The sequence below is a fragment of the Gobius niger genome, assembly GCF_951799975.1.
Source record: "Gobius niger genome assembly, chromosome: 9".
Taxonomy (NCBI): Eukaryota; Metazoa; Chordata; class Actinopteri; order Gobiiformes; family Gobiidae; genus Gobius; species Gobius niger.
This window is the reverse complement of record NC_136860.1, coordinates 22,304,510-22,328,897: the sequence shown is the minus strand read 5'-3', so window position 1 is coordinate 22,328,897 and position 24,388 is coordinate 22,304,510. Positions and strand designations below refer to the sequence as shown.

The 24,388-nt window shown below is 41.3% G+C and overlaps 3 protein-coding genes across 15 annotated transcripts in view; 1 reads left to right on the top strand and 2 right to left on the bottom strand.

The window, feature by feature from the left end:
* Positions 1-24,388, top strand: part of caska (calcium/calmodulin-dependent serine protein kinase a) — a 104,772-nt gene that overhangs the window by 51,464 nt on the left and 28,920 nt on the right. For all 13 annotated transcript variants that reach the window (XM_079562480.1, XM_079562477.1, XM_079562485.1 and 10 more), the window contains exons 3-7: positions 6,766-6,871; positions 10,807-10,884; positions 11,021-11,093; positions 23,588-23,690; positions 24,189-24,364. In XM_079562480.1, coding sequence (XP_079418606.1) covers positions 6,766-6,871; positions 10,807-10,884; positions 11,021-11,093; positions 23,588-23,690; positions 24,189-24,364 — 536 coding nt within the window. The remainder of the gene's footprint in view (positions 1-6,765; positions 6,872-10,806; positions 10,885-11,020; positions 11,094-23,587; positions 23,691-24,188; positions 24,365-24,388) is intronic.
* Positions 16,407-18,383, bottom strand: gpr82 (G protein-coupled receptor 82). The gene is made up of 4 exons (XM_079563295.1): positions 18,305-18,383; positions 17,190-18,007; positions 16,990-17,118; positions 16,407-16,644 (listed from the first exon to the last, which is right to left on the bottom strand). The coding sequence occupies exons 2-4, from the start codon at positions 18,000-18,002 to the stop codon at positions 16,423-16,425; spliced, it is 1,164 nt and encodes a 387-aa protein (XP_079419421.1). The 5' UTR covers positions 18,003-18,007; positions 18,305-18,383; the 3' UTR covers positions 16,407-16,422.
* On the bottom strand, positions 19,019-22,936 carry gpr34b (G protein-coupled receptor 34b). Its single transcript, XM_079563199.1, has 3 exons — positions 22,442-22,936; positions 20,575-21,167; positions 19,019-19,692 (listed from the first exon to the last, which is right to left on the bottom strand). The coding sequence occupies exons 2-3, from the start codon at positions 21,081-21,083 to the stop codon at positions 19,125-19,127; spliced, it is 1,077 nt and encodes a 358-aa protein (XP_079419325.1). The 5' UTR covers positions 21,084-21,167; positions 22,442-22,936; the 3' UTR covers positions 19,019-19,124.

Sequence of the window (24,388 nt, the reverse complement as noted above, 5' to 3'; positions counted from 1 at the left end):
GATTATCACAGAATCGGCTTATCGTGAGATAATCGTTATCGTAAGCCATGTATCGCGCATTCTTTGGTACCCAAAGGTTCCTACCCCTACTCCTCAGCCACTCAGAATGTTCATTTGATTCATTTGAGTGTGTCTAATCCAGAAAGGTGGCTTTTTTATTGAGTTGGACAGAGAGGCAGGCAGACTAAAATAACGAGTCTTGAAAGATGACAATCCTGTCCAGGTTTTATGACTGCTGTTATCTCATCTCTTTGCTAGTCGTGTTCACTTGAGTATAAAGCTTTTATTAGTGTCAATTGCACCTCCCTGCTCATTTACACGGGCTCTCAGACCCCTCCCCTCCCTGCAGCATGCACATACCCATCTATCCCCCCGCCGACCGCGACCGGCTGCTCTCATTGTTGATTTGTTTTTATTTTGCGTCTTTTGTGTGTGTGTGTTGGCCACAGAAAGCGGAGCAGTTTCACTTGAGTGGGCAGCTGTAACATTGCACCACCATAATAAAAACGGCACGCACGCACACACACGAACAGACCCGACAAGGAGAAGTGGGTCAAACGGTTGGTGTCTTGGCAGTGAACTGGCCGGCAGGGGCTTGATACAAAGACACAGTCCGAAGGTCCGTCTGATGTATAGGTCAAGGCACTGAGGGGATGTGGAGCAAATTGTATTAGCAGCATTCACCAAATTGCCATAATTGCCGGTTTAATCCATTTTTATTTATTTTTTTGAAAGCTCCCAGCGTATGTGTGTCATCACCACTTGCCACTAAACTGAATGCTGCAGACACTCAAGACCTGCACAGTTATATCCTCCAAAAAGAGAGATATCTGAATCTTTACACCCCTAGTATTTGTAATGTATCCTGCAATCTGAGTCTCCTGGATAGAAGACTTCACTCCCTCACTCTCGATTGGTCCACATAATGTTCTCTATCAAAACAAAACTATCCCATATCCAAGGAGGTTACGCATGAAAACTTCTCTCAAAAGTTAAGGCTTATGGCAATGCTTAATTGTGCATGAAATGAGTCTTGATTTTGATACATATTTCACAAATCACATTGCAAGACTTGTCTGAAAAATTTGATTGAATGTTTTTCCAAAATTGCGCAGCCCTACCATGAATGAACACCAAATGAGCATTTACAATTCAGCCCTTTTCCAACTTGTCCCACAATTTCCATTAATTGGGCAGGCTCAATCACATATCATTGCATCTTTCTTCATTTGCATAAGATGTGCCAGGAACACATACAATCTTTAAATTAGTATTGCTTTTGTAGTTTGTGGCGATGTCTTGCCCCGGCTGTGGGTGGCTCCTTCACATTAGCTCAGTGTAATATCAGTTGGAGCGACTGAGGAAGAGCAGCAGGAGGAACAGGACCACTGCAGAGATCACATCTGTCGCACCCACTCTCTCATTACCCCTCTGGCTCTACTGCTTCCTCCATGTGACATGAGCAGAACTCATTTAAGTGTAAAGCAACTTTATTGTCGCGCACAATTCAGAGCAATGCACAGATAAGTAAAGAGTGGAGCTGAATATTGTCAGTTGTCATAAGCAGCACCTTTTAGCAGATTTGATTCCCACAAAAACATGTACAATAGGCCAGGATGAATGAGTGAGTGCATTCCTGTGGGCATGCCTGTCTCACATCCTCAGGACAACAATTCTAGATTGTAGTTGCATAAAACCGAAATGCTTAGTCCTGACTCTCCGAACCAGTGGAAGACCGTCACAGAAACCACATGAGAGTCATTTGTTTGATGTGGAGCCAGGCTGATGGTCAGAATCACCTGGCTGAAGGATTCACCTATTGCACATGTTTTTAGTGGTAGGGGAAACCCACGCAGACACGGGGAGAACATGCAAACTCCACACAGAAAGGCCCCCGTCCTGGTGTGAATCGAACCTGAGACCTTCTAGCTGTGAAATCGACTTTTAAAAAAAAAAAATCAACATAGATCCTAACCCTGGAAATGTTTCGCTTTTACTGGTAATTTACTGATTCAAAATGTATTGTAATTTATTCCTGTCATTGTGGACCTTTCCTGCAATTATCAACCAAATGTAACACTATTTAAAAATCAGTCTGGTAAAAAAACGACATGACAGATTCATTTAAAATGCAGGGTAACCTGATTTTCATAATGTTTTATTTGCTAATGGGTCACAGTGTTCCAGATAATGGACCAAATCACATTTCAATAGTTTAAAAATCTTAACTCAAGATTATTCAGAATGAATAAAACAGGGTCGAGGGCTGTCTGCGTGTGTCGGCTTGCAATGGACTGAGTTCAGAATGTCCTGGTCTACTTCCACAATGATAAGTCATTTTTAACACATATGTAAATAGTTATATCATTAGCCATTGCGCATTGTTCTATTTTATTCTGGTCAAAAACATACCATGTTTCAATAATCCCTCATATTCAGTCAGTCGGCCTCTATCGCACTCAAAACGCCAGCCCACACTCAGGTAAACGTTCCACAGATATGCATGAGGTTTCTGTAATTTTTTTTATTTTTTATTGAGACGCCTAGTCAGTCTCGTAGTGGTTAAGGCTGCTGCAAAACGTGCTGAACGTCTGCCCGCTCTTCACCCTGTGCTGTCCCATCTAATAAATAACATTACATTTATGTGTTTTATGTAATTTAATCAAAATCCGGCTTTATCTGAGTGATAAAAGCTCTTCCCTCTGCACCCGGTATGTTCAATAGTCCCAATAACGATTATTTACTTAAATTGACAATTATTTAATATGCAATTAGCTGTGATTAATCCATTCAGTGATTTCACCCCTAGTGTTGAAAGTTCTACTAATATTGGCCAGGCCCAGTGGTAATGCATTTTGAGGTGTGTCTTAAGAAACTAAACTGTTCTAGCAGCAGTTGCGAGGCCTGGCTTCATTCTGTAGCTGTGAGAACATCAGCGTAAGCAAACAGATGGAAAGAGATGCGTTTGTCGCTCATTTAATGAACATATTATCAACATAAAAGGATGCCTGGATTCTTGCACAGTGTAACATCCTGTCATATGTTCTTTAATGAGGCAAAGAGCTTCTGTCAGCTAGGGCTGTGAGTAATGACTGTTTTTAGTAGTGGACGAGTGAAATTATTATGTTTCATGTGCCTTCCTTCCATTGGTCACTGTAGAGATTTTTTATTTGATTACGTTAGAAAAATATGCAGACTAGGGTCTGGAGAGAGAATATTTATAAAGTCATCACAAAATGTCTAAAAATCGCTGAGATGAAGGCCTGTTACTTCATCTCAGTGTATTGTGGACATGATACATCATTTTCAAACTAAGAACCTTAACTAACCACAACTAACGGGAGCCTGCATTGTCATCCTAACTAGGGACCGGTGCAGGGATTTTGCTAGTATTTTGTAAGTATTTAAGAGTTTTAGAGTTTACTCTTTTAAATTTCCTGGTTTTAGCTGTTGGATCAGGCAACCCAAAACATGAAGCTTTCTGATTGGTAATTCAAGCAGTGTTAACATCATTGCTTCATGGGAAAGGTTTTGAACTTCTTCTCACATTTTATCTCACATCTGAGGTCACACAGACAATGCTTACAAAATATTTTGATTAAAAAAAATACATACACTACCTTTAATTGCAGGGATGTTTTACGATCTGTGTTGGGAGTCTGTTTATTGTCAAGAAACAATTAATAAATTACTATATTAGACTTTTATTATGTCTAAATGCAGGTGATGCGTTGTGATAGCATGGCAACAGCCGCGATGTCATTCTTTTAGATTTAAAATGTGCACAACCTCTATTATATAGTCGACTCGTCATGATATGATTAGCCATTGCAGCCCTACTGTCACCACTAACTCTTTTTTCTTTATCTCTGCCAAGGAGGTTGCCTGCAGTACTTGAGTTTTCATTTTATTTGATTGCATTTTGAGTGGTAGACAGTAAAGTACAATTTTGCGTGTTGATACGTCTCCAGTTTTAGACTACATAAAACATTTTCTCCTTCATTATGCAGTCTTTCCTAATAAGCTCCCACTTGACAGAGTATCACTCTTAATCTTAAAGTAGGGCGCAACAACCTCGGCGGATGGCACTAAATGTTGCTGGCTACAATGCCCTGAAGGTAGCCACTTATCCTGGCATTAGCGGCATTAGCTTCATGTTAAAGCTAGCCCCTGCCTCATGCAAGTCCTCCGAGGATTACGTTAATGTTGGCAAGACGGCTCTGAGCAGCTCAAGAGGCGCACGGTTTCTACTCTGAGCTTAATTAAATGTCATTGGGAGACAAAGCAGAACAATGCCCTGCTAGCGCTAACTTAGTGCGTGGCTGTGTGCAGATGTAATTACATGCCAACTGTACATTACAGAAGCATATAACTTGGTATTTATTCCTTGCATACTGTATATTTACCATCTATGAAACAGATGTCTTTGTACAGTGGGAGGGAGTCTGCTTACACAAAGAGATTTATGAGTATGTTTACATTGAACGAGACGCACTAATATAGAAGAATGATTGAGGCTTGACACCGTTGAGTCATTACCCCAAAATAAAATACAAAGTACAAAGATCGATTACTCAACCTTGCATCCTCTTTACACATGTGATCTGGCACACAGTAGTTTCACTTACTGCTCATTGTCCTAAAAAAAACTACAACTTCTTCTACTGCTGCTACTTCCTTCCCATTTCTATAGTAAAAAATGCAATTAATCCTGCCCTGTGGAGTCCTTTTGTTTGTTTTTTTATTTACTCCCTCTTAATACATTTTTCCTAGCACCTCCCTATCTCAAGCTTGGTAAATGATCAGCTCTTTGGTCTTATTTATGTGTAGCATTAATTGGAGTTCCTGTTTTGCTGGCAGCGCTTGCTGTCTGTCATGTCTCCCCTGCGGATCCTCCCAGCGTCTGGACCACATCGCTCTTTTCAGCTCCACTAACCCCCTCCATTAACCTCCTATTCATTAGCAGCTTATTTAAAGAGGCCGTTGCTCATTGGCAGGCTGCTGTGTGTGGGTCTGAAATAAAAGATATAAAAAGATTGACAACTTTCGGCGCCAAATTTGCATAAGGCACCCTCTCGGTCTGACGGATGGGTTACTGTCATGGCAGTTCCTCGGCTGTGTGTGACTTGGAGACTTGTTCCCAATCCACTGCAGAATCCCAAAAGGATCATCGTAAATGTCTAGGTATCGGAGCTCAGGAAGTCCAGGGTTCAGCCGTTCATGGGCAATGTGTCTTTCATGAGCAGATGAGAATGACAGACCACATAAGAGAGGGTTAGTTTGTTTAAAGGAATAGGCCACCGTTTTTGCATACTGTGATATGTTCTTACCTGAGCTTAGACGAGTTGATGCGTACCTTTCTGATCTTTTACGCGTGTGCTCAGTCACGCAAGAAGACCAAACATGTTGTTAGCATTTAGCCTCTCCTCCTCTCCTCATGGACCCAAACAGGGGTGAAGTTTTATCTGCTTAGAAAATCGACATGTTTCATTTTGTGTGACTATACTTGGATTGTTCCCGCCCTCACCTATGGTCAAGAGAATCAGAAAGGACAAGTTTGCGGATACAGGCGGATGAAATTAGCTTCCTTCGCAGGGTGGTTGGGCGCACCCTTCGAGATAGGGTGAGGAGCTCAGTTACCCAGGAGGAGCTCGGAGTAGGGTTCGCCCGCTGAGGTGGCAAGGGCATGTGTTCCGGATTCCTTGGTAGGTGTGCCGGGCATGTCCTATTGGGAGGAGGCCTTGTGGAAGACCCAGGACATGCTGGAGGGACTATGTTCCTGAACTAGCCCGGTGTCGCCTCAGGCTCCCACCAGAACCATTTTAGGAGGTGTGCATGGATCGGGAAGTCTGGGCATCTCTGCTGAGACTGCTGCCTCCGCGACCCAGCCCCGGATAAAGCGGAAGAAAATGGATGGATGGATGCTTGGATTGTGTAAAGGCTCACCTAACTGTATTTAAATAGGGAAAACATGGAAGAGCTTGGTCGCCTCTAACTTCACCCCCGTTTGGGTCCATGAGGAAAGGAGGAGAGGCTAAATGCTAACAGCATGTTCGGTGTTTTTGCGTGACTGAGCGCACAGGTAAAGGACCAGACAGGTACGCATCAACTCGTCTAAGCTCAGGTAAGAACATATCTCAGTATGCAAAAACGGTGGCCTCTTCCTTTAAGCTTTCGGTTGTTCAGGCGTGTTCATCAAAGTATTCAATTTGAGCACCTCGGGTTTGCAATGTGCTGAAGTCCATATTGATCTGCCTGAAAGTAATGAGAGAGTTTAGCACTGCAAAGGCATTGGCTTCGTCTCACGGTGCTTAAAATATGTGGCCTAATCTGGAGTGGAATTAGGCGATGTTTAGTACAACAACTAATGGGGATGTCATTTATTTAGTGTACCCAAACAGCCATTCAGATCACACATAAAAGATTTGTTGCCGTCTTTCTGTGGTTGGCCGCTTCTTTTCCATGATTCATTACCTTTTCCCCCCAACATGTTTTTCGATTGCCCGCAACATTATTGAGCTGCATTGCCGAGGGAGCACACTTGTAACACAACAATACATCTTTGCCAGTTGTTTTTACTGCATAAAATCTGCAAGTTCATTAAACCGTATGTAAATTAGAACAGCAGAACAACGCTTAACCCTATTAACTGAGCAAATGAAAAGGCATTTAATAGTTGACTTCTCCGTCATTTTCTCTTGTGCTCAGCTGTACATTGGCCCGTTGTGTCTCACTGCGTGTTCTCCTCTCTGTTTGTATTTCCAGATTTGAAGAGGGAGGCCAGCATCTGCCACATGCTCAAACACCCCCACATCGTCGAGCTGCTGGAGACGTACAGCTCAGACGGGATGCTCTACATGGTCTTCGAGTTGTAAGTCTTTTCCGACGCCCCGTGTGTTTATACAGCCGGCGAAGGGAGTGAGGTGGGCGCTTGTAAAAAAAGAAATAATAGAGAAGAAGGGAGGAAAAAAAGACGGTTGTGAATCTGGGAGTGTGAAGGAAGCCGGATGTAGGTTTGGTGCCTGAGGTGGTTTTATATAATCAATGAGGAAGCTTGTTATAAAGGGGGTGGGGTGAGAAAAAGCGCCAATGTGCATGCGACTTGTATGAAGAGAAGAGATTGAAATTTCACACTTACGGCTGTATCTTCCTGTTTCTGTATCTTCACTGCTCTTCCATGACTAATTCCTTTATCTTTTACGTTTTTTTTTTTATCGCCGGCGTAGTTAGCAGAGCCTAATGTAAAGGGTGAGAAGACGCACTCAAGAGAATTCCATAGAGATTTTCTCAAAATCCAACCAGGTAGATCAAGTGAACAGTCTGAGATAGCGTATCAAACGTAAATGCACCCGCGAGTCTCTGAGGGCTTCTTCTGGATAATGAAGTGTAATAGAAGAGTGGTGATCTGATGGAGCAGTAGATTATAAGGCCGACATTAGAGCGGGCTTTAATTGGGGCGCTTAAGAAAGGCTACACTAATTGGCCGAACAATTAGCGTAAATTGAAGTGTGAACTCCCAAAAAAATAAATGTGGTTGTCAAGGGGAGCGGCCTCGATAGAGCCTTTTAGACTTCTTTGCAGTGGGTTTCAGAAAACATGCAAATGTGAAGCATACGTTCAGCACCCTTCTGTTGAGTGCAGTTGTAATGGGGGAAAATATGTTTGTTGGTGTAGGATCAACTTTTAAAGGGCGGCACATTATGAGAAAAAAATGCAATATTTAATCATTGTTATGAATGTTGCAATAACAATTATTGATTTACTAAAAAAGGTTTCATTTGATTGAAACAAAGAATATAAACAATTTGTGTCAAGTTAGTTGAGTGAACAAAAAAAGTTTAAAATCAGTGAGATTTTGCGATATAATGTGGTTTCTTGTGATATGGATTTTCCGCCTAAAATTGCAATTTTAATCCCGATCATCCAGGAAAATGTTCAATTATTAAGATTAGGAATTAAGAATGAGTAAAGTGTTAAATTCAACAGGAAGAATGTTCTTGGAGCGACGGAGGCACGGATGGTAGAGCGGGTTGTCGCCTGATCAGAAGGTTGGGGGTTCGAATCCTGCCTCCTGTTGTCCTTGAGCAAGACACTACACCACCCTGCCTCCAGTGTCTGCGTACATTGGTGTATGAATGAGAGTGTGAATGGGTGACTGGTTCCTTGCTGTAAAGCGCTTTGAGTGTAGGTGAAAAATTGCTATATAAGTTGAGACCATTTACCATATGACTCTGTTACTGTCAGAAAATGATTGTGAAGAGCTTATTTTCCTTCATTTGTAACATTAGGCTATTTCACCATCATAAAACCATGAATGAAATATGCATCTATTATCTGAAAGTGTCTATAGAAACCATACACTTGGCCAGTTACTAAAGGCACTAGTCCAGGGGTGTCCAAACTGTTTTTGACGGGGGGGCTACATACTGAAGCTTACACAGCGTGAAGGGCCATAGATCAGTGGTTAGTGCCTCAAAACCTTGCAGAAGTTTACCTTGTGCCCCAATTATTTATGCTTTAAACCTTCTGTCTCGCAATAAAAGGTTAGTTGTTAGGTTAAAATTGTGTAGAATTCTTGCATTTCAAATAAAAAGGACCATCTCTGGTGATGTGTACCGATTCAGCAAGAAGGTGAAAATTGGTCTGGCTTTGGCCCTGGGGCCGCACTTTGGACACACCTGCACTAGTCTCTTCAGTCCATCTGCTTCAAAGTATTGAGCATTTGTAGCCTCTCTGTAACTCGACGTCACCTCGCGCTCTTTATAACTGTGCTAAATTGCTGTCATTGTCAGGGCTCTATCTTTACCATAAATTGCACCCCAGGGATTTCTCAAATGCTCAATAAATCAGCAACTCTCACCGCTGGAGCAAGAGAAGCGGTGTGGAAAGGCTGCGCGTAATATCTTTCGAATCTGAAAAACCCTCGTATAAGAAGTGCACATATTTGATTTGTTTGACACAAGCTCTCACTGCGTTTACTGATACATCATCAAATTTTCTACAGTAATTTATGAAATCCTTGAAAGTTGTTCAAGAGGACACGCGCGGCGTTATCTCACTGCCGCTGCAGCCGTCTCCTCCTTTTAAATTAAATTCCAGACAAATCCAAGGCGGCTCATGCGATTTCACTGAAGATGCAATTCTTCACTGTGGATTTAAATGTCAAAAATATAAAAGTGAACTGTAATAAAATAGATCTGCTTCTTGCTCATGAGGGCAGTGCATAAAATAACTCTTATGAATTAGTGGAGCATATGACGAAGCTGCACCACTTGGAATGGAATTCATTTTAATGTCTATTTAAAACATTAACTCATTGACTGCCAGCCATTTTCAAATCAGAGAGCTCCCCACTGCCAGAGGTTTTTCAGGATTTTGACTGTTTTTTCAAGACCCACAGAAAATGTAAGTCTAGGTCTATGTCAACACGAAACCTACCAAAAGAAAGATAAGACTCTCTTCTTTCATCTCAAAAAAAGTTTGTTTGTGCCTCTTTCCATACTTTAGTAATTGTCCGTAGAAAATAGGTGAAATCACCCAAAATGCTGTTTTCTGACCAAAAAGCTGAGAAAATGAAAGAGCAATGCTGCCACCTAGTGACTCAATAAAATAACTTGTAGTTCCTTTATTGAGTCACTAGGTGCCAGCATTAGGCAGCACAACTAAGATTTTAACACCAGACATGCTCAAAAACCCAATTGACGTCTATAGACGTCATTGGCAGTCAACATTCGGATTTCAATTGACGTCTTTAGATGTCATTGGCAGTCAATGAGTTAATTACACAAGTCCCTTATCACAGGCATGCGCCAAAACTGAGTTTGAGCTGAATATAGAAAATGAAAGAAAAATAAACCAAAATGACTAAATAGCTTTAGGTTATTATTGTGGCGTTGCTGTATTCATGCACTTTGGCTTCTCTCTCTACATGTGTTTCTTGAAGTTATTTTAATACCCCTAAGGTTTGTGTCTTCCACCCCTCATAACTCTTTTTTTCCCTGAAGAAACGTAAAAAAAAAATCAATTCCAATAGTATTCATTGCACTTTATTCTTTATCTGAAATGATTCCCAGTACCCGCACTGGTCATAATGCTCATCCTGTCACATCATGGAAGCGATGCAGGGTCTGCCCTGATTAGCACCAGGATGGAGATCATGAGGGAATAGCAGGTCGCCTGAGAGGCAGAGGTGAGTGGTCAGATGTGGTCAGATGTGTGCAGCCACAAACTCTGCATTGGTAAGCAATGTACAGTTGCCTTTGGAGTAGACAGGAGTGAATTGGGAAAAACGGCTGATGAGGACCAGGATGGGAGTCCATGAGCCAATACCAGTGCGGTGAATGACTAAATCGTCCCTTGTGAAGTAGTTTGGGTGACATGTGTCATGTGAAAAGTGACATACAAAGTGGATCCCTGTACGCCTGGTTGGTAAATACTGCCAAACAGTTGAGTAGAGTATTTTATATTTTAGTCATTCTCTGTGGTTGCCTCAGTGTTCCTTCACTGGAATATGTAGTAGGTGAATGTAAGCATGATTAAGTATTTGTATAATAAAGTGAGGTACATTCAATGAAAAGCACATCACCTTCCCTTTAGAGTCTGGAGGGTGATGTGGTTTCGAGACACTGATACATCTCTGTCTGTCCTGACAGCTTCCTCTGCACTGACTACTCTCCCTTCAGAGGCCCATCACACTCCACATGTTGTTGAAGTTTTTAATAAGGCTGACCTTTCATGCACTCCTGCCCTGACCTTTATGTCACACTTTTCCTCTTCTCTTTTTTTCTGTCTGTGTGTCTCTGTTAGTATGGACGGAGCCGACCTGTGCTTTGAGATTGTAAAACGGGCGGACGCTGGCTTTGTTTACAGTGAAGCAGTGGCAAGGTAAGATCTTTTATTCCAAAATATGTGGATTTACAGGATATTAGAGCATGTGAACATACTTGTTGACTCTCACTTCAACCTCTTATATATATATTGTGACAGCCCGCCTGTAAAACAAAACAATATATTTCCACAGTCACTACATGAGACAGATCCTGGAGGCGCTGCGTTATTGCCACGACAACAACATTATACATCGAGACGTCAAGGTAAACTTCAGCATCTACATTCTCCTCTCGGGGTCTTCTTGTGACAGACATGGTGTGTGACTTCCCGAACGCATGTATATAATTCCAAGAGGCGTTTTTTTGGAGTCGTGTTGACAAGTCCCAGCAGTAAATCTCGAGTAAAGATGAAATTTTAATGAAAGCGGGGTTTCTTTTCGCTACGGGGGTCTCTGATGACAACTCAAACTTGTTCTGAAAAGCCCTGCCGAGTTTGTTTAAAAAAAAAAAAAAAAGTACTAGAATTTCCTAACAGAGCAAAGTACTTGAGCGTTTTAGTACTTTTAGCGAAAACAGTCTGCGGTGGTTCGCTGCATAGTTTTCTATTTTAGTTCTGTCAGTGCAGTGGCTGGTTCCTTCTCTCTTGGGTGGTGCCGCTAAAGCTAAACCCCAAAACACACTCTTAGCTTTTTTTTCTGCCCCCTTTTGTTGAAGCTCTGCTGCCTCCTTTTGTGAAAGTAGTATGTATTCAGTGCATCGTCAAAATAAAGTAACTCTTGTGTCTAAGCAACTGTTCAATGACCAATGCAGAATATGTTTTCACGGAAATATCAGAGAAATCCTTCTTGAGCTAATTACATGTCCGCAGTTTGAAATAGACCTTGAAATTACCCCCTTAAACTTAAAAATACAGATGAAGTCAGTGGCCGGCAAAGGGAATCATGACCGGCTTATTCTGTGGTCTTCAAACTGACTATATACTGCACTTTCACTGTGTTGTGAAAATACAAAAGATGTGACGATTGAAAAATACCCACCTACTTTTTCTTCTTCTGCCCTTTGATCGCCCCTTGATTATTTCCCCCTGTGTGTGGTGTGTTTACGCAGATTACACATTCTTTTATGGATAATACGTGATGTTCGTGGCCTTTTACACTTTGTTAGTATAAACTAGCCCATAATAAGCGCAGCCAGACTCGCACAGAAAACAACATTTTATGCAAACTTAGGCTTTGCATTTAAAGCAGAGTCTCTTTACTCCTGTGTCGCCCTCTTTGCATTCACAAACAAGCACACACAGTTCCCCTGGCAGCCTCACAGTCGCGAATTTAATGGTTTCTATGTGATTTTTCATTGCGCTCAATTACAGCACTTTTGTTGTTTGTTGAATAGTTTTCCGGACTAATAATGCGCGTTTTATCTTCTCGGTCAGCTCTGCCCTCTTTGGCGGATCATCATCACACTCTGTAGGATACTATAGGAGTGCATTTTCCAACTCTACTGTGTGTATGATGCTTCTACCTGGGATGATAACTTGAGAAACTGTCCACAAGGGAGCAGTGAAGGAACAAAACTGAAATGCCAGTAGTCCCGCCTGAAGCCCGTGTAATGCCCAGTGATACGAGAGAACCACACTCTATGTATTTAAATGATTCTCTTGTTATTCTTGGTATGAACCCATGTGGACTGAATATTGTATTTATTTAGTGATGCTGCTCGTTAGGTAAAGAGGTGTGAAGGAGAACTGCTGCAAATTGTGGTTGTGTGGCTTCGTCATGGCAACGGCATGAGATTTCAGAAGTGCTTGATTTCATACATAAGTAGAAGTACTGATACTTAGGCAAAAAAATTACTCGAATAAATGTAAAAGTGCAGCTACAACTTGTTTACTTAAGTGAGAAAAAAAAGTAAAAACAGTCGGAACGTAATTAACTGGAATAAAACAAACATGGCCTTTGTATTGAATTATTCTAAATGAGCCTGACTTTTATGTGATGCATTATAGTCTCCTTATATTTTAAACATTTTGGGCTTGTTCTGAAGTGCTGATTTAAAGCATATGTGATAACTGCAGCTGCTGCTTTACTGACATTTATGGTTGTTTTTCCCTGCCTTTGTCTTAAAAAAAAAACAAGTAAAACATGCCGATGTATCTGTTCTACCAAGCCCAAGAAGTCGATGTGTTTGAAACCGGTCTCTCTTGCAAATGATACATTGTGTCTCAAGGGACAAGCGTGTATAAATAAAGGAGTAAATGATCATATAAATATAAATACAAATGGCAAAAATCGCTGAGGGCCTGTATTTGTGAAACAGCCTTTGATTCATATTTACAGCAGAGACCAAAGGCAGATGAAGTCTCTCTCTCTCTGCAGTGGAGCTTGGAACAGTTTGGACTAAAGCAGCTGATCTCACACTTAATGTGACTACAAGACCGCGGCGAACGGGTCAATATCATGTTCATGCTGCCTGTGCCTGTGCCTGTGCCTGTACCTGCACCGCGGCCGCCCCTCTCCTCTCACCTCCGCGCTGGGCCTGCGCTCGTCCCCTTTGCTCTATTTGCGTCTGTGCTCTGAAATCAGCGTGTTTATTTCAGCAGCTGCCCTCGGTGTGCGGTGTTAGGCCGTCTCTAAACCGAAACCAAAAAGGTAACCGAAAGTGCACTCTTGCGCTGACGAGACGAGCATCGGGGGGAAAGAAAAGACAGCGCGTGGTTCTAAAAAAAAAAGCAACGAGCTCGTATTGAAAATGTAAGAGGTAGAAATTGTACTTGTGTTTTAAAATTTTAAAAGTAAGGCGTCAGAAAGAAAAGAAAAAGAAATTCCAGACATTTATAAATTCAGTGCTTTTTTTTATTCTCTTTTTTTTTTTAGTTTGTCGATCTATGTCTGATGAGGACTTTAACGATGTAGCGATGTAATGCTATGATCACTTCAATGCTGTATCTTATTATTTTTTTTATTTTTTTTACTTTTTTTGCGATATATTGTGCAGCCCTAGTGCCATTGTAAATTCTATTACTTATGCCAGTATGACTTATGACTGATTTTGGGTCCCAATTCGGATGGAGGGCTATTGTTTAATAGTGTTATAGGACCGCAGTTTCTTTTTTTTTTCTTTCCTTTTATTATTTTTTGTCATTTAATATTTTTCTTTTTCTTTTTTCGGGGGGGGGGGGGGGTTGTTGTTGGGGGAAGGGGGGAAGAAAAAAAAATCAATGACCTTTGTTGTAACTTGTTGCTCTGACTTGTCAATAAACAAAAAGTTAAAAAAGAAAAAACAAAAAGGAAGGCGCCAAAGTAAAAAGTCGCCAGGAAAACCTCTGATTGCATCATACAGTAAAAATACAGTATGTGTAAAACTGTGAATCATAAAGCAGAACTAAAACAAGTACACGAGAATACAAGCTTGAATTGTCATTGTTTTTGCCTCTTTTTTAAAACAAAAAAACACTTTAAATGACTGTAGAAAAGCCTCCTCCAGATGCAGCTTTGACATTGGTCCAGGTTTTATCAGCGCACAGCGTGCTCTGCGCTCATCCTTTGCTTATCAGATGTACTTTTACTACAATACTACGCCCTGCCCTATTGAATATGGAGCAGTTCTGTTCATGTGTGAAAGTCACTGAATTCATTGAAACTCCTTTGTACATAAATCATCGTGGTGTTAGGTTTTTATCTTGCTTCAACATTCAACAAACACGGTGTGATCTACTGTATGTGAAAACAAGGCAGCGCAGCGTTCTGTGTTTGTGAACGTAAAGCCCTGCTCCCTCTATCAAATAACCTTCAAGTTTCATGCTATCGAGTACAGAGGTTAAGGGCCAAAATAAAATATGCAGTAGAGAGTAAGGGTGTATGTCTTTGTTTAGTGAATGCCGGGATGATTGAAGCTTGATGTCGGAGTATGAGGTGAAGCAGTTGTTTTGAACCACTATAAGGCGCAGGCATCCTTGCGCTCTGTTGAGCACGCCGACAGATTCATAAACGAGTTGAGACATTTGATGCAAACATGAACACGCTGGTGGTGAATCGCAAATTCAGTGCAAAAGGAAAACATTTTATTCACTGATGAACAGGCGTAACATTGTGAGCTCATAAGTGTGATTGGTTTGAAAATATGTTGCACTTAATCTGTATTTGTATAAATGTCGTCTGTCTAATATGATCATATGCATTTCACGCTATGACTGAATTTTTAATATATGTATGGGAAGTAGTAATTTGTATGCGTAAAGGCAGGGAAATTAAAGTACTGCCCTATACTATAAGTGCATTGTCACATGAACGGCTCACTTTACTGTGCACCGGCTCACAGTTCACATGCTTGTCCTCAAACCAATAGAAACTGACAGGCTAGAGCTTATCTGCCACGATCACTTCCTTTTTCTGTTCTCGTGTGTTTTACAGTTTTTCATACACTTTATATATACATTTAGACCTTTACAACCTAAATAACAAAACCTTAAGATAATGTACTGATGGCCACCTAATATGAAAGTTAAAATGCAATCCATGTTTATTCCCATTGAATGAAGCTGTAGTTGTGCTCCAGATATGTGCTGTATTTGTTGAACTACATTGCTTATATATTGAGCTGCATATTAGATATTTTTACGCACATTGCTGGACTCTGAAAAAGTGAGATTACACTTTTAGCGTTTTATAAAACATGTGCCAAACGGCTGAAGATGACAACATGCACAATCTGCTATAACATAATGACTGTGGTTATAAGAATGCGGAACAAAAGCTACACCCTTGCTTGTTTTTGGCCCAGTATCGTAATGCTCTATTCCAGGGGTCACCAACCTTATTTCAGCTGAGGGCTACTATAAGAGCATTAAGTTGTTCGAGGGCTACCAGTTAAAAACAAATCCTGAAGACTTAAACGTACACTGTTCACTTATAGGATATTGACCCCATATTATATTAAAATAGCTTTATTTTAAACTCATACTGAGTCACAAGAACCGAAATAACTGTAATTTTAAGAATTAGATTCAAGAAAATGAAGTGTTTTACACTTTAGAAAAAGTCCCAAGGGCTACTGGACATGCCCCAAAGTGCCCCTGGGTGCCCGCGGGCACTTGGTTGGTGACCCCTGCTCTATTCTATAGATACAGACGGGAGCGCATCATAGACTGGGCCATGGCCTCGCCGAGGGGGAAAACAGAATCTTTTTAGCCATTTTCTGGCTAAATGTAAACTTGTCACATACAAATAAAGTCAAGTCTAAATCGTTTATTCACAGCAGATTGTTCAGTAGAAGCGAAAAATGGCAGTCGTAGCTAGCACTAGCTTGCGTTAGCATTAGCATGATGCTAACATGAAGCATCGTGTTAGCATTATCCTTTATTTATGTAATTATGGGCTGTTGAACCTCTTTGCACCTCTCCGTGTCTTTGGATCTTCACTATATTCATAATTCAGCATTTGTTAAAGCAGTTTTTGAATAATTAGAGAAAGATTTTTCTTAATTGTTTTCCCCCTTAACTGTTTTCAAACATGACCATATATGGGCGGTTCTAGAGATGCTGTCTGTATCTAAAATCACCTTATCATAACACTTAACACCACTGCTGATGCTTCTTTTAGAAAGTACTTTCATGACTGGAGTTTGCGGTGGTCCTGGTGCACTCTCGCTGTTGTGCAGCCGCACCTCCCGTCGCTGACCAGCGCACACTCCCGGACATGTTCTGATCCTTTGCAATAAGTTTGAGAGTCTGTTTACGAAAGCGCTTGTCCAGCATGAAATACATCACGGGGTCAGTGGATCCTCTCAGTGCAGCAAGAAGATGCAGGCTGTTCTTTACCTAAGGACAAAATAGATTTTCATTTAAATTCTAAATAGACAATCATCAATGGTTCTCAAATGGTATGACATCGAGACCCACCATCACCCTAGGATGACAAGCCACCACCAAAACAACTCGGCATCAGTCAATGGAACGAACCCCTTTTTCAATGGGTGATTTTTCAGTAGATAAATACTGAAAGAAATGTTCCTTGGAAAAGGTTTGCAACCCACTGAAAACGCTTCATTAACCCACTTTTGGCTCCATTTAATGTATTTGTTTACTTAGTCTTAACCGTGCATGTTAATGAACACACATGGGACTAATGCGTGTACAAGTGAATAAATGAATTGCTGTAGTCACCTCAACCATTCCAGAGAGTGGATGACAGTAGACGCCGAAGCCAGGCATTGGCTCTGCTTGTTTGGAGGCCCGATAAATAAAGAAAGGTTTGAAGATGTGGTACGGCAGTAAACACACAGAAAGGACGATCTGAAACGAAACAAAATACAATTAAACAAATTATAATCCTTTGACAGTTGGTGCCTGTCATTACGCTCTACCTGGATGACCACAATGTTTCTCAGTACTCGTCCCAGCAGGCTGAGGGAGGTGGCGACGTGTGCGCTTCTCCGGGAGCGTCTAATGTGTCTCAGCACCGTCATGTAGGACAACAGGACCAGAGCGTAGCAAGCGTAGAAAATGGCTATGGCTGACAAGTTGAACGCTGCAGACGTACTGCCCCCGACTTCTACTGCGGGGTTGTAGCACACTCCCTCTTCAGGTTGTGTACTATTTGCGCTCATAGCCTCTTTGACACTGTAGACAACTGACACCGGTACAATGGCGCCTATATTCACCAGCCACACTGCAGCACACACACCTCGAGCGAAGGAGACCTTTTTGAGGTAGGTTGTTAAGCTACTCGGCATCAGGGCTAGACACGCGCTTGGCCTGGAGGCGTGCGTGTGCTGCATCAGAGAGACAAAGCGACTGAACGCCACCCAAGTTAGGATCACAAGGCTGATGTAGATGTTAATATGCAGGATCGGGGTGATAGCGTGCAATACAAACTGACAAAGGAACCCCCTAAATGTCCACACGGTGCCCCAGCTGTAATAAGCGGCGAGAAAGGGTGTGGTGAGAGAGAGGATGAGGTTGGACACGCTCAGGTGGGACAGGTAGACATTGATGGGGGATACATTGGAGATCCGACGATGGAAGACCCACAGGGAAAGCGCATTGCCGGGGAGGGCGGTGAGGAAGAGCAGGGTGTAGGCCAGAGGGAGGAAGATGAGAGTGGCTGGAGATGGGCAGAGAGAGACGGAGGAATGCTCGGTTGTGCTGTTAATCCGTGGGAAAGTGGTGGGATCCATTTCACCTACGGAAGATGAAGAAGGAATGTTTGCACTGAGTAATGAATCAACGCAGTTTGCAGCAGTGTCAGGGTTTTGTCACACCAGTTGACCGGTATGGTACAAAAAACACGGAAAGTACCTTATACTGTATATTACACACATCAAACACTATTAGTTGCAAAAGTTTCAATGTGTTTTTGGTCTTGTTTTTCTTAATGCTTTGCTGTACATACTGGATAATAATAATATTTGAATCACATTAGTAAAATGAATGCATGATATAGTTTTTTGAAATACATTAAAATAAAACAAAAACTTACTCAGGTATGCGGACAAATAGTCGGTCACTTGTTCAAAGCTTTCATCTTGTTTAAGTCTTTGACGCGGTCTGTGTGTTACCGTTAGAGCTTCCTTAAATGAAATGGCTCGTGCAGATCAAGTGCACCTTCCTCTTATGTCCTTATTGATTTGGCCATATGGTGGCGCTGTAGTTGCACATCTAGTTTGACATGGACATGCATGTGATCTTGTTGCAAATGATACGTCTCCTGTGTGCTCTGTGAAGCCTGTATGATTTTTGTAACGTGATTTGTGTCAACGTGTTCAAATCAAGCTGCTGTCATGTTGATTTATTCCCAATAACAAACATATATTAGACTAATTAAAACACTTTTTTGTGCAAACATACTGATGGTGAGTGGAAAATTATTCCTACTCACTAAAGCAGTTTGTCTAAGCTATTTTTTTTATTGAATTTGTGAAGAAACTCCTGCCTGCATTGCGGAGGTTCTTAGTTTTCAAATGAGGAATGACATGTTCAAACTTGTAGTGCCTTTTTTAAAACACAGAGCGCATTTTTCCTCCATTACCTTTAACAGCACAGGTCTTTTCTATTTCATCATTACCATCATGTGTATTAAAGGCATTCTTGGTGCAGGTGAAAAGATACATTCCTTTTTTGCTAAAAAAGAGTTTGATTTTATTAGCTTATTCTTATACATCGTCCAGTTCCATACCAGTCATATGATCTTCTTGACATACATTGCCAAGATACCAAAAGAAACTGAGGGAAAGGTTGTGCTTCGTCAGCTGTGATAACTCCCAGTACTTTCAGCCTGTCCAGCCGTAGCCCTCTCCTCTTCAGCTCTTGTGGCTGTTTGTGTTGACCGATCTGATGTTTATCTCTGTGTCTTTGTCGGACGCCGCGGTTTTGTCCATCTCCACTGCAGAGCTGCTCCCGTGACTCACAGCCACATCTCTCAGACAGACCACTCTGCCCAGCAAACGCCCCACCAAATGCCCCACCTCCCTCCGCACAGACGACGACAACAGAAAGTACATGACCGGGTCCAGGCAGCTGTTGAAGGCGGAAAAGACCAACGCGATCTCGTTGGCTCGGTCGGCCACGCTCATCCAGAATGGAGGAGTCTCTGTAATCTGTGTTTTAATGTAAAAGATCCTGACCAAGTGATAGGGCACGAAGCACACAGTGAATAGGAACAGGATGAAAAAGGACTTCTTGGCGCTACATTTGTACTGGGATGCACTGGGGAAATCGGGGTGCTTATCAGATCTCTTGCAAAGATACAGTCCGATCTTCGCATAAGAAGCCATTAAAGTGATAAAGACGAGCCAGAAGACTGCCACAAGTGCAATATTAATGTATGCTTTCCACTTGGCTTCAAGGAGCTGCTTGTAATGGAAACACCTGCAAAAGAGCATAATGGTAGCAGTTTAGAATGTCATGAATGAAGTTTATTTTGGTTGTCCACATTCAAAATAGTACTGAACCTTTAAGATCACAATTATTCCCACCAAAACAAAAAATAGCAATATGTATAAGCATTCTTCTATTACACCAAATCATTACTTATTAACAAAGTAGCTGAAGTATTCACCTAGTTGAATACCGGGCGGCACAGCGGTTAGCGCTCGTGCTTCACAGCTAGAAGGTCCAGGTTCGATCCCCGGCCGTATGAGGCGTTGCTGTGTGGAGTTTGCATGTTCTCCTCGTGTCTGTGTAGGTTTCCTCCGGGTGAAACATGTACAATTGGCCAAATTAATGTAGTGTGTAAGTGAGTGATTGGTTGGTGGTGGTCGGAGCGGCTGATGGCGCAGACTGGTTGCCTTGCTTCCGTCAGTCTACCTCAGGGCAGCTGTGGCTACAATAGTAGCTTACCAGTATGGAGTGAATGAATAATGACTACAGTGTGGCACTTTGAGAAACATGGTAATACAGGTTTTTAAAGCCCAATACAAGTGTGTAAGCCATTATTATTGTTATTAGTTAATCACCAAATTTATATTAGTTCATTATATCACATTTTAAAGATTTTATTTTATTTTGACAAAGCATTTAACTTAAAATGATCGCTAATAATAGCATTATTTTCTGCCTGCAGTTCAAATGTGTTATTACGATCAACCAGCATTACTGTCTGTATTATTAATATATATATACAGTATATATGTGAAGATGCAGAATTATTATCTAAATAATCAGAAGTCAGAAGTTGGGCTCTATTTACTATCTGTGAACCATTCAACATAATAATAAAAAGTGATATGTGTCACTCACTTCTCTTCACACTCAGTCTGTGTGTGATTGTTGGACATTGCCACAGGCATCATCAGAACCACAGCTCCAGCCCACGTCAGTGCACAGATGGCAGTGCTCCCTCTAGTGGTCAGCCTCCTCTCTATCCTTGCACTGCGGTGTATCTTCAGATACCTGTCCACGCTGATCATTCCCAGCAGTGTGATGCTTATGTACATGTTCATATAGAAGAGGTTGCCCACCACGCTACACAGCGTCGGGCCGAGCCTCCACCTGTTGCCCTGGCTGTGGTAGAGCACTCTGAAGGGCAGGCACACCATCAGCAGCAGGTCGGCTAGTGCTATGTTAATGAGAAATACACGCATGGAGTTCTTTTTGGAGTGCACAAAAAGAAACACCCACAGTGCCACCAGGTTGCCGATGAGTCCAGGTATAAAGATAATGGTATACAGCACAGCCAGGGACGACTGTAGCTCGCCCTGCTCCTCACAGGACCGGTTTACATGGGAGGGTCGGGTCACTGTCACGTTAGCCTGAGTCATATTGGTGGGACTTTCCCAAAAAGTGTGAAAAAAAGGTTGGGGCTGAGGTGATGTTGGTTTCTATGGAGGCTTTGACTTTTTGCCCTGCAAACAAAAGATGTTATGTTTTATGTTTGCACTGAAGGAAAAATTCCTAGTTGGTGAAACTGTTCACTGACAATGGCAATAAAATCTATTCTGATACTGATTCAGGCAAAGTCTGTCTGTGAATCTCCCACTCATTAACTCTACAGTAAAAGCAGCTGTTTAATTGGTGAATGAGAAAGCTTTTCTTGTTTTTTGACTCCTGGGGCCACTATCTATTCTCTGCTTTCTTGCATGTAGTTATGTTTTATGCAGAATGACCATTCTCTGTCCAATTTCTATCTCTTTCTTCAGTGGTGCAGTGCAGTGGTTCCCAACCTTTTTGTCTCACATACCCCTTGAGTTGTTCATTTATACTTGCCTTTAAGATCCTACAAATCTTTTTACTAAGTGAACAGCCAATCACAGGTTTGTTAGTGATTAGTAGAGTGTTGTGTTGAAAATGAGGCTGAAATACTCTCAAATTCAAACCTTTGGCGGAAAGACAGAATTTAAATGAACTTTCCTTTGAAACTAATGTTTCTCCTTTTTAAAATTAGATAGATAGATAAGATAGATAAGTTAAGATAGAACAGACATGACAGACAGTATCAAAGACAATAAGTTAATAATAACAATAAGTTAATCTGAAATAATTACAAGTACCCGTTTTAGTGCTCATGTACCCCTTCGGGTGCCTGTACTGTACTGTTGCAGTGGGTTGAGCATTTAAATGTTATAGTTCATATGACTGAGCAAATACATTTGCACTTCGCCCATACAGTGAATGGAAAACATTTGTGTTACAACCTGCCATTTCCCTGGAACTGGTTCACTATGACGACTTTAAAAAGTAAAGTGTGAAAGAGAAAGAAAACATGGGTTATAGCCACATAACTATACAGAAAATCTAAATCCGTATGTACAATAAGGTTGTGGCTTTATTAATGATACACTTTATATTGAAAAACAATATTTAGGTCTTATGATGTATCGTGTATTAATGATTGAATTAATTGTAAAAGTTAATATTTCTTAAGGAAAACAAAGCACTTGGATCCTATTTGGCATAATGTAATTTTATACTTTGACTCTTATCTGATTTCAAAAAGGTTTTCTTCAAATGCAAATGCTAATAATTAAATACAACTATTAAGAAAAATCCTAAGATAGTGATGTGTTGGGCAGCCATAGCAGATTCACACACATTTTAAAAGCATTATTGTCTAGTGGAAATCCTGAATGTTTGTAAAACACTCACATCTTACTTGGGTCTGTGAAAAGGAAGTACTTACCTAGTTGTGAAACCCGTCACAAACAAACACTCTTAGGCACTCTGCAGCTGTGCAGCACAAACAGAAAAATATCCATGGCTTCTGTCCTCCTTTGACTCCATCTGTTTTTCTAAGTCGCTCATCTTCTCTTTTACAAAATCTCCCAAGAACCCACACTGCTTTAGGACACACGGCCAATGATCTACTTCTACTGCCACTCTTTATAAGCACTCCTCATTGACGAAGTAATATATCAGTTATTCAAGATTTGTCCATCCTCGCCTCTTCTGTCAAAAGCAATTGGAGTTGTGCTGAGAGAACTGGGTTGTGTGGTCCCCTCCGTCCTTATAACCTCAGTGAAAATTTGCAGCACAGATAGTGACTTGAAAGGGCTGGGCTTAGAGCGGAGGCTTCACTGAGATCATAGAGCAGCCACTACTTCATAGAGGCACTGCCAGATTTAGAGCCATGTGAAAAAATGAGCTCGCTGTGGGAGAGAAAGTTGTGTAAAATGTAGTATTGAAATTAAAAACAAGGCAAAAGCCACAGATGCCGGCTGATTTAATCTGAATTATTCATATTGATATTCGTTTTCAAAAGTCTAGATTTGTATTTGTGTGAATATGAAAATATTAGTTTTGATACAGAATTGGTGAAAAACAATTTAGCAGCAATGTTCAAATTACTGTTGATTTAATGGAGCTAATTTATAAATAAAGTTATAGTAGAAAGGCTTTTTCTTTTGTTTATTTCATTTAGTATTATGATACTGAATGAAAGATCCTGTCCTATTTGAACACTTAAAGCTTATTTCTGTGTTGGTAAAAAAAGGACATTATTATAAGCGTTAGCATTTTGCAGAATGTTTTAACACCTCGCTGAAGTCTTTGCACAAGATCCTGTTGACATGTGGGTTTATGTTTAATACTATATATTTCCCTATTTGTGCAAATGATGCTCTCTGTTCGAGAGTGTAAATTGCCCCAAAGGAAGGCTGTAAATGTGGCTTGAGTCTCTCTGTGATCCTCCTACTGCGGCTGCCTGCTGTGGTCTCGCTGGGTGCCGCTTGTTTGGGCGTGTTGTGGAAATGTGACTCGTTTGTTATTTATAGGAGTGTAACTCTTTCATTTCCAGAAGATTCATCAAACTTTTTGTCCTTGTCCTCAGCCTCACTGTGTGCTGCTCGCCTCCAAAGAGAACTCGGCTCCCGTCAAACTGGGCGGCTTCGGAGTGGCCATCCAGCTCGGGGAGTCTGGGCTCGTGGCTGGAGGTAAAAGTGAAAACTAAACTTCTCAGACACTCTACTACACAGTGCAAATAAATGATCAATGTAAAAAGACACATATGACAAGTTTTGACATGTTTTTAAACTGGCACCTTAATGCATAAACAATGATTCGTCAGAGTTAGTGGTTTGCACATCATTATCTTATCTTATCTTATCAACAGTCAATATGCATCTCCAAGCAGAAATCAAAATTTTGTGATCGGTCACCTCCTGAACTCGGTGCTGTGATCACACATGAAACCCCGTAAAGCTTTGCAGAACAAGTCGAAGATCCACTTCCTCTTTCCTGCAAGAAAAGTAAAACTGTAAAAAAAAAAAACTTGATGTTGCCACAAATTAGTTCTGCCTTCTTATGTGTGTCTGAGTTGTGGTGTTAACTTAATAGAATGTAATCAGTCGTTTAAGATTTTTCATTGTCATTCCTCGAGTGAGATTTTTCATGCTATAATACTAAGCCTTGCTCTTTTCTTTTACCCTCAGGTCGAGTCGGGACGCCCCACTTCATGGCCCCTGAGGTGGTGAAGCGAGAGCCTTACGGTAAACCTGTGGACGTGTGGGGCTGTGGGGTCATCCTCTTCATCCTCCTCTCAGGATGTCTGCCCTTCTACGGCACAAAGGACCGTCTTTTTGAAGCCATCTGCAAAGGCAAATACAAGGTCAGGCTTGGTCGACAATATAAA

Bases quoted from the DNA above. Each gene is read 5' to 3' on its own strand.
- gpr82 (XM_079563295.1), bottom strand. From the start codon at position 18,002: ATGGATCCCACCACTTTCCCACGGATTAACAGCACAACCGAGCATTCC. The intron at 17,119-17,189 runs GTAGAGCGTAAT...GTTTCGTTTCAG, and splicing joins GAAACATTGTGGTCATCCAG to ATCGTCCTTTCTGTGTGTTT. The intron at 16,645-16,989 runs GTGACTACAGCA...TTTTGTCCTTAG, and splicing joins CACTCTCTGGAATGGTTGAG to GTAAAGAACAGCCTGCATCT.
- gpr34b (XM_079563199.1), bottom strand. From the start codon at position 21,083: ATGACTCAGGCTAACGTGACAGTGACCCGACCCTCCCATGTAAACCGG. The intron at 19,693-20,574 runs GTGTGAAGAGAA...GCTCTTTTGCAG, and splicing joins AACAATCACACACAGACTGA to GTGTTTCCATTACAAGCAGC.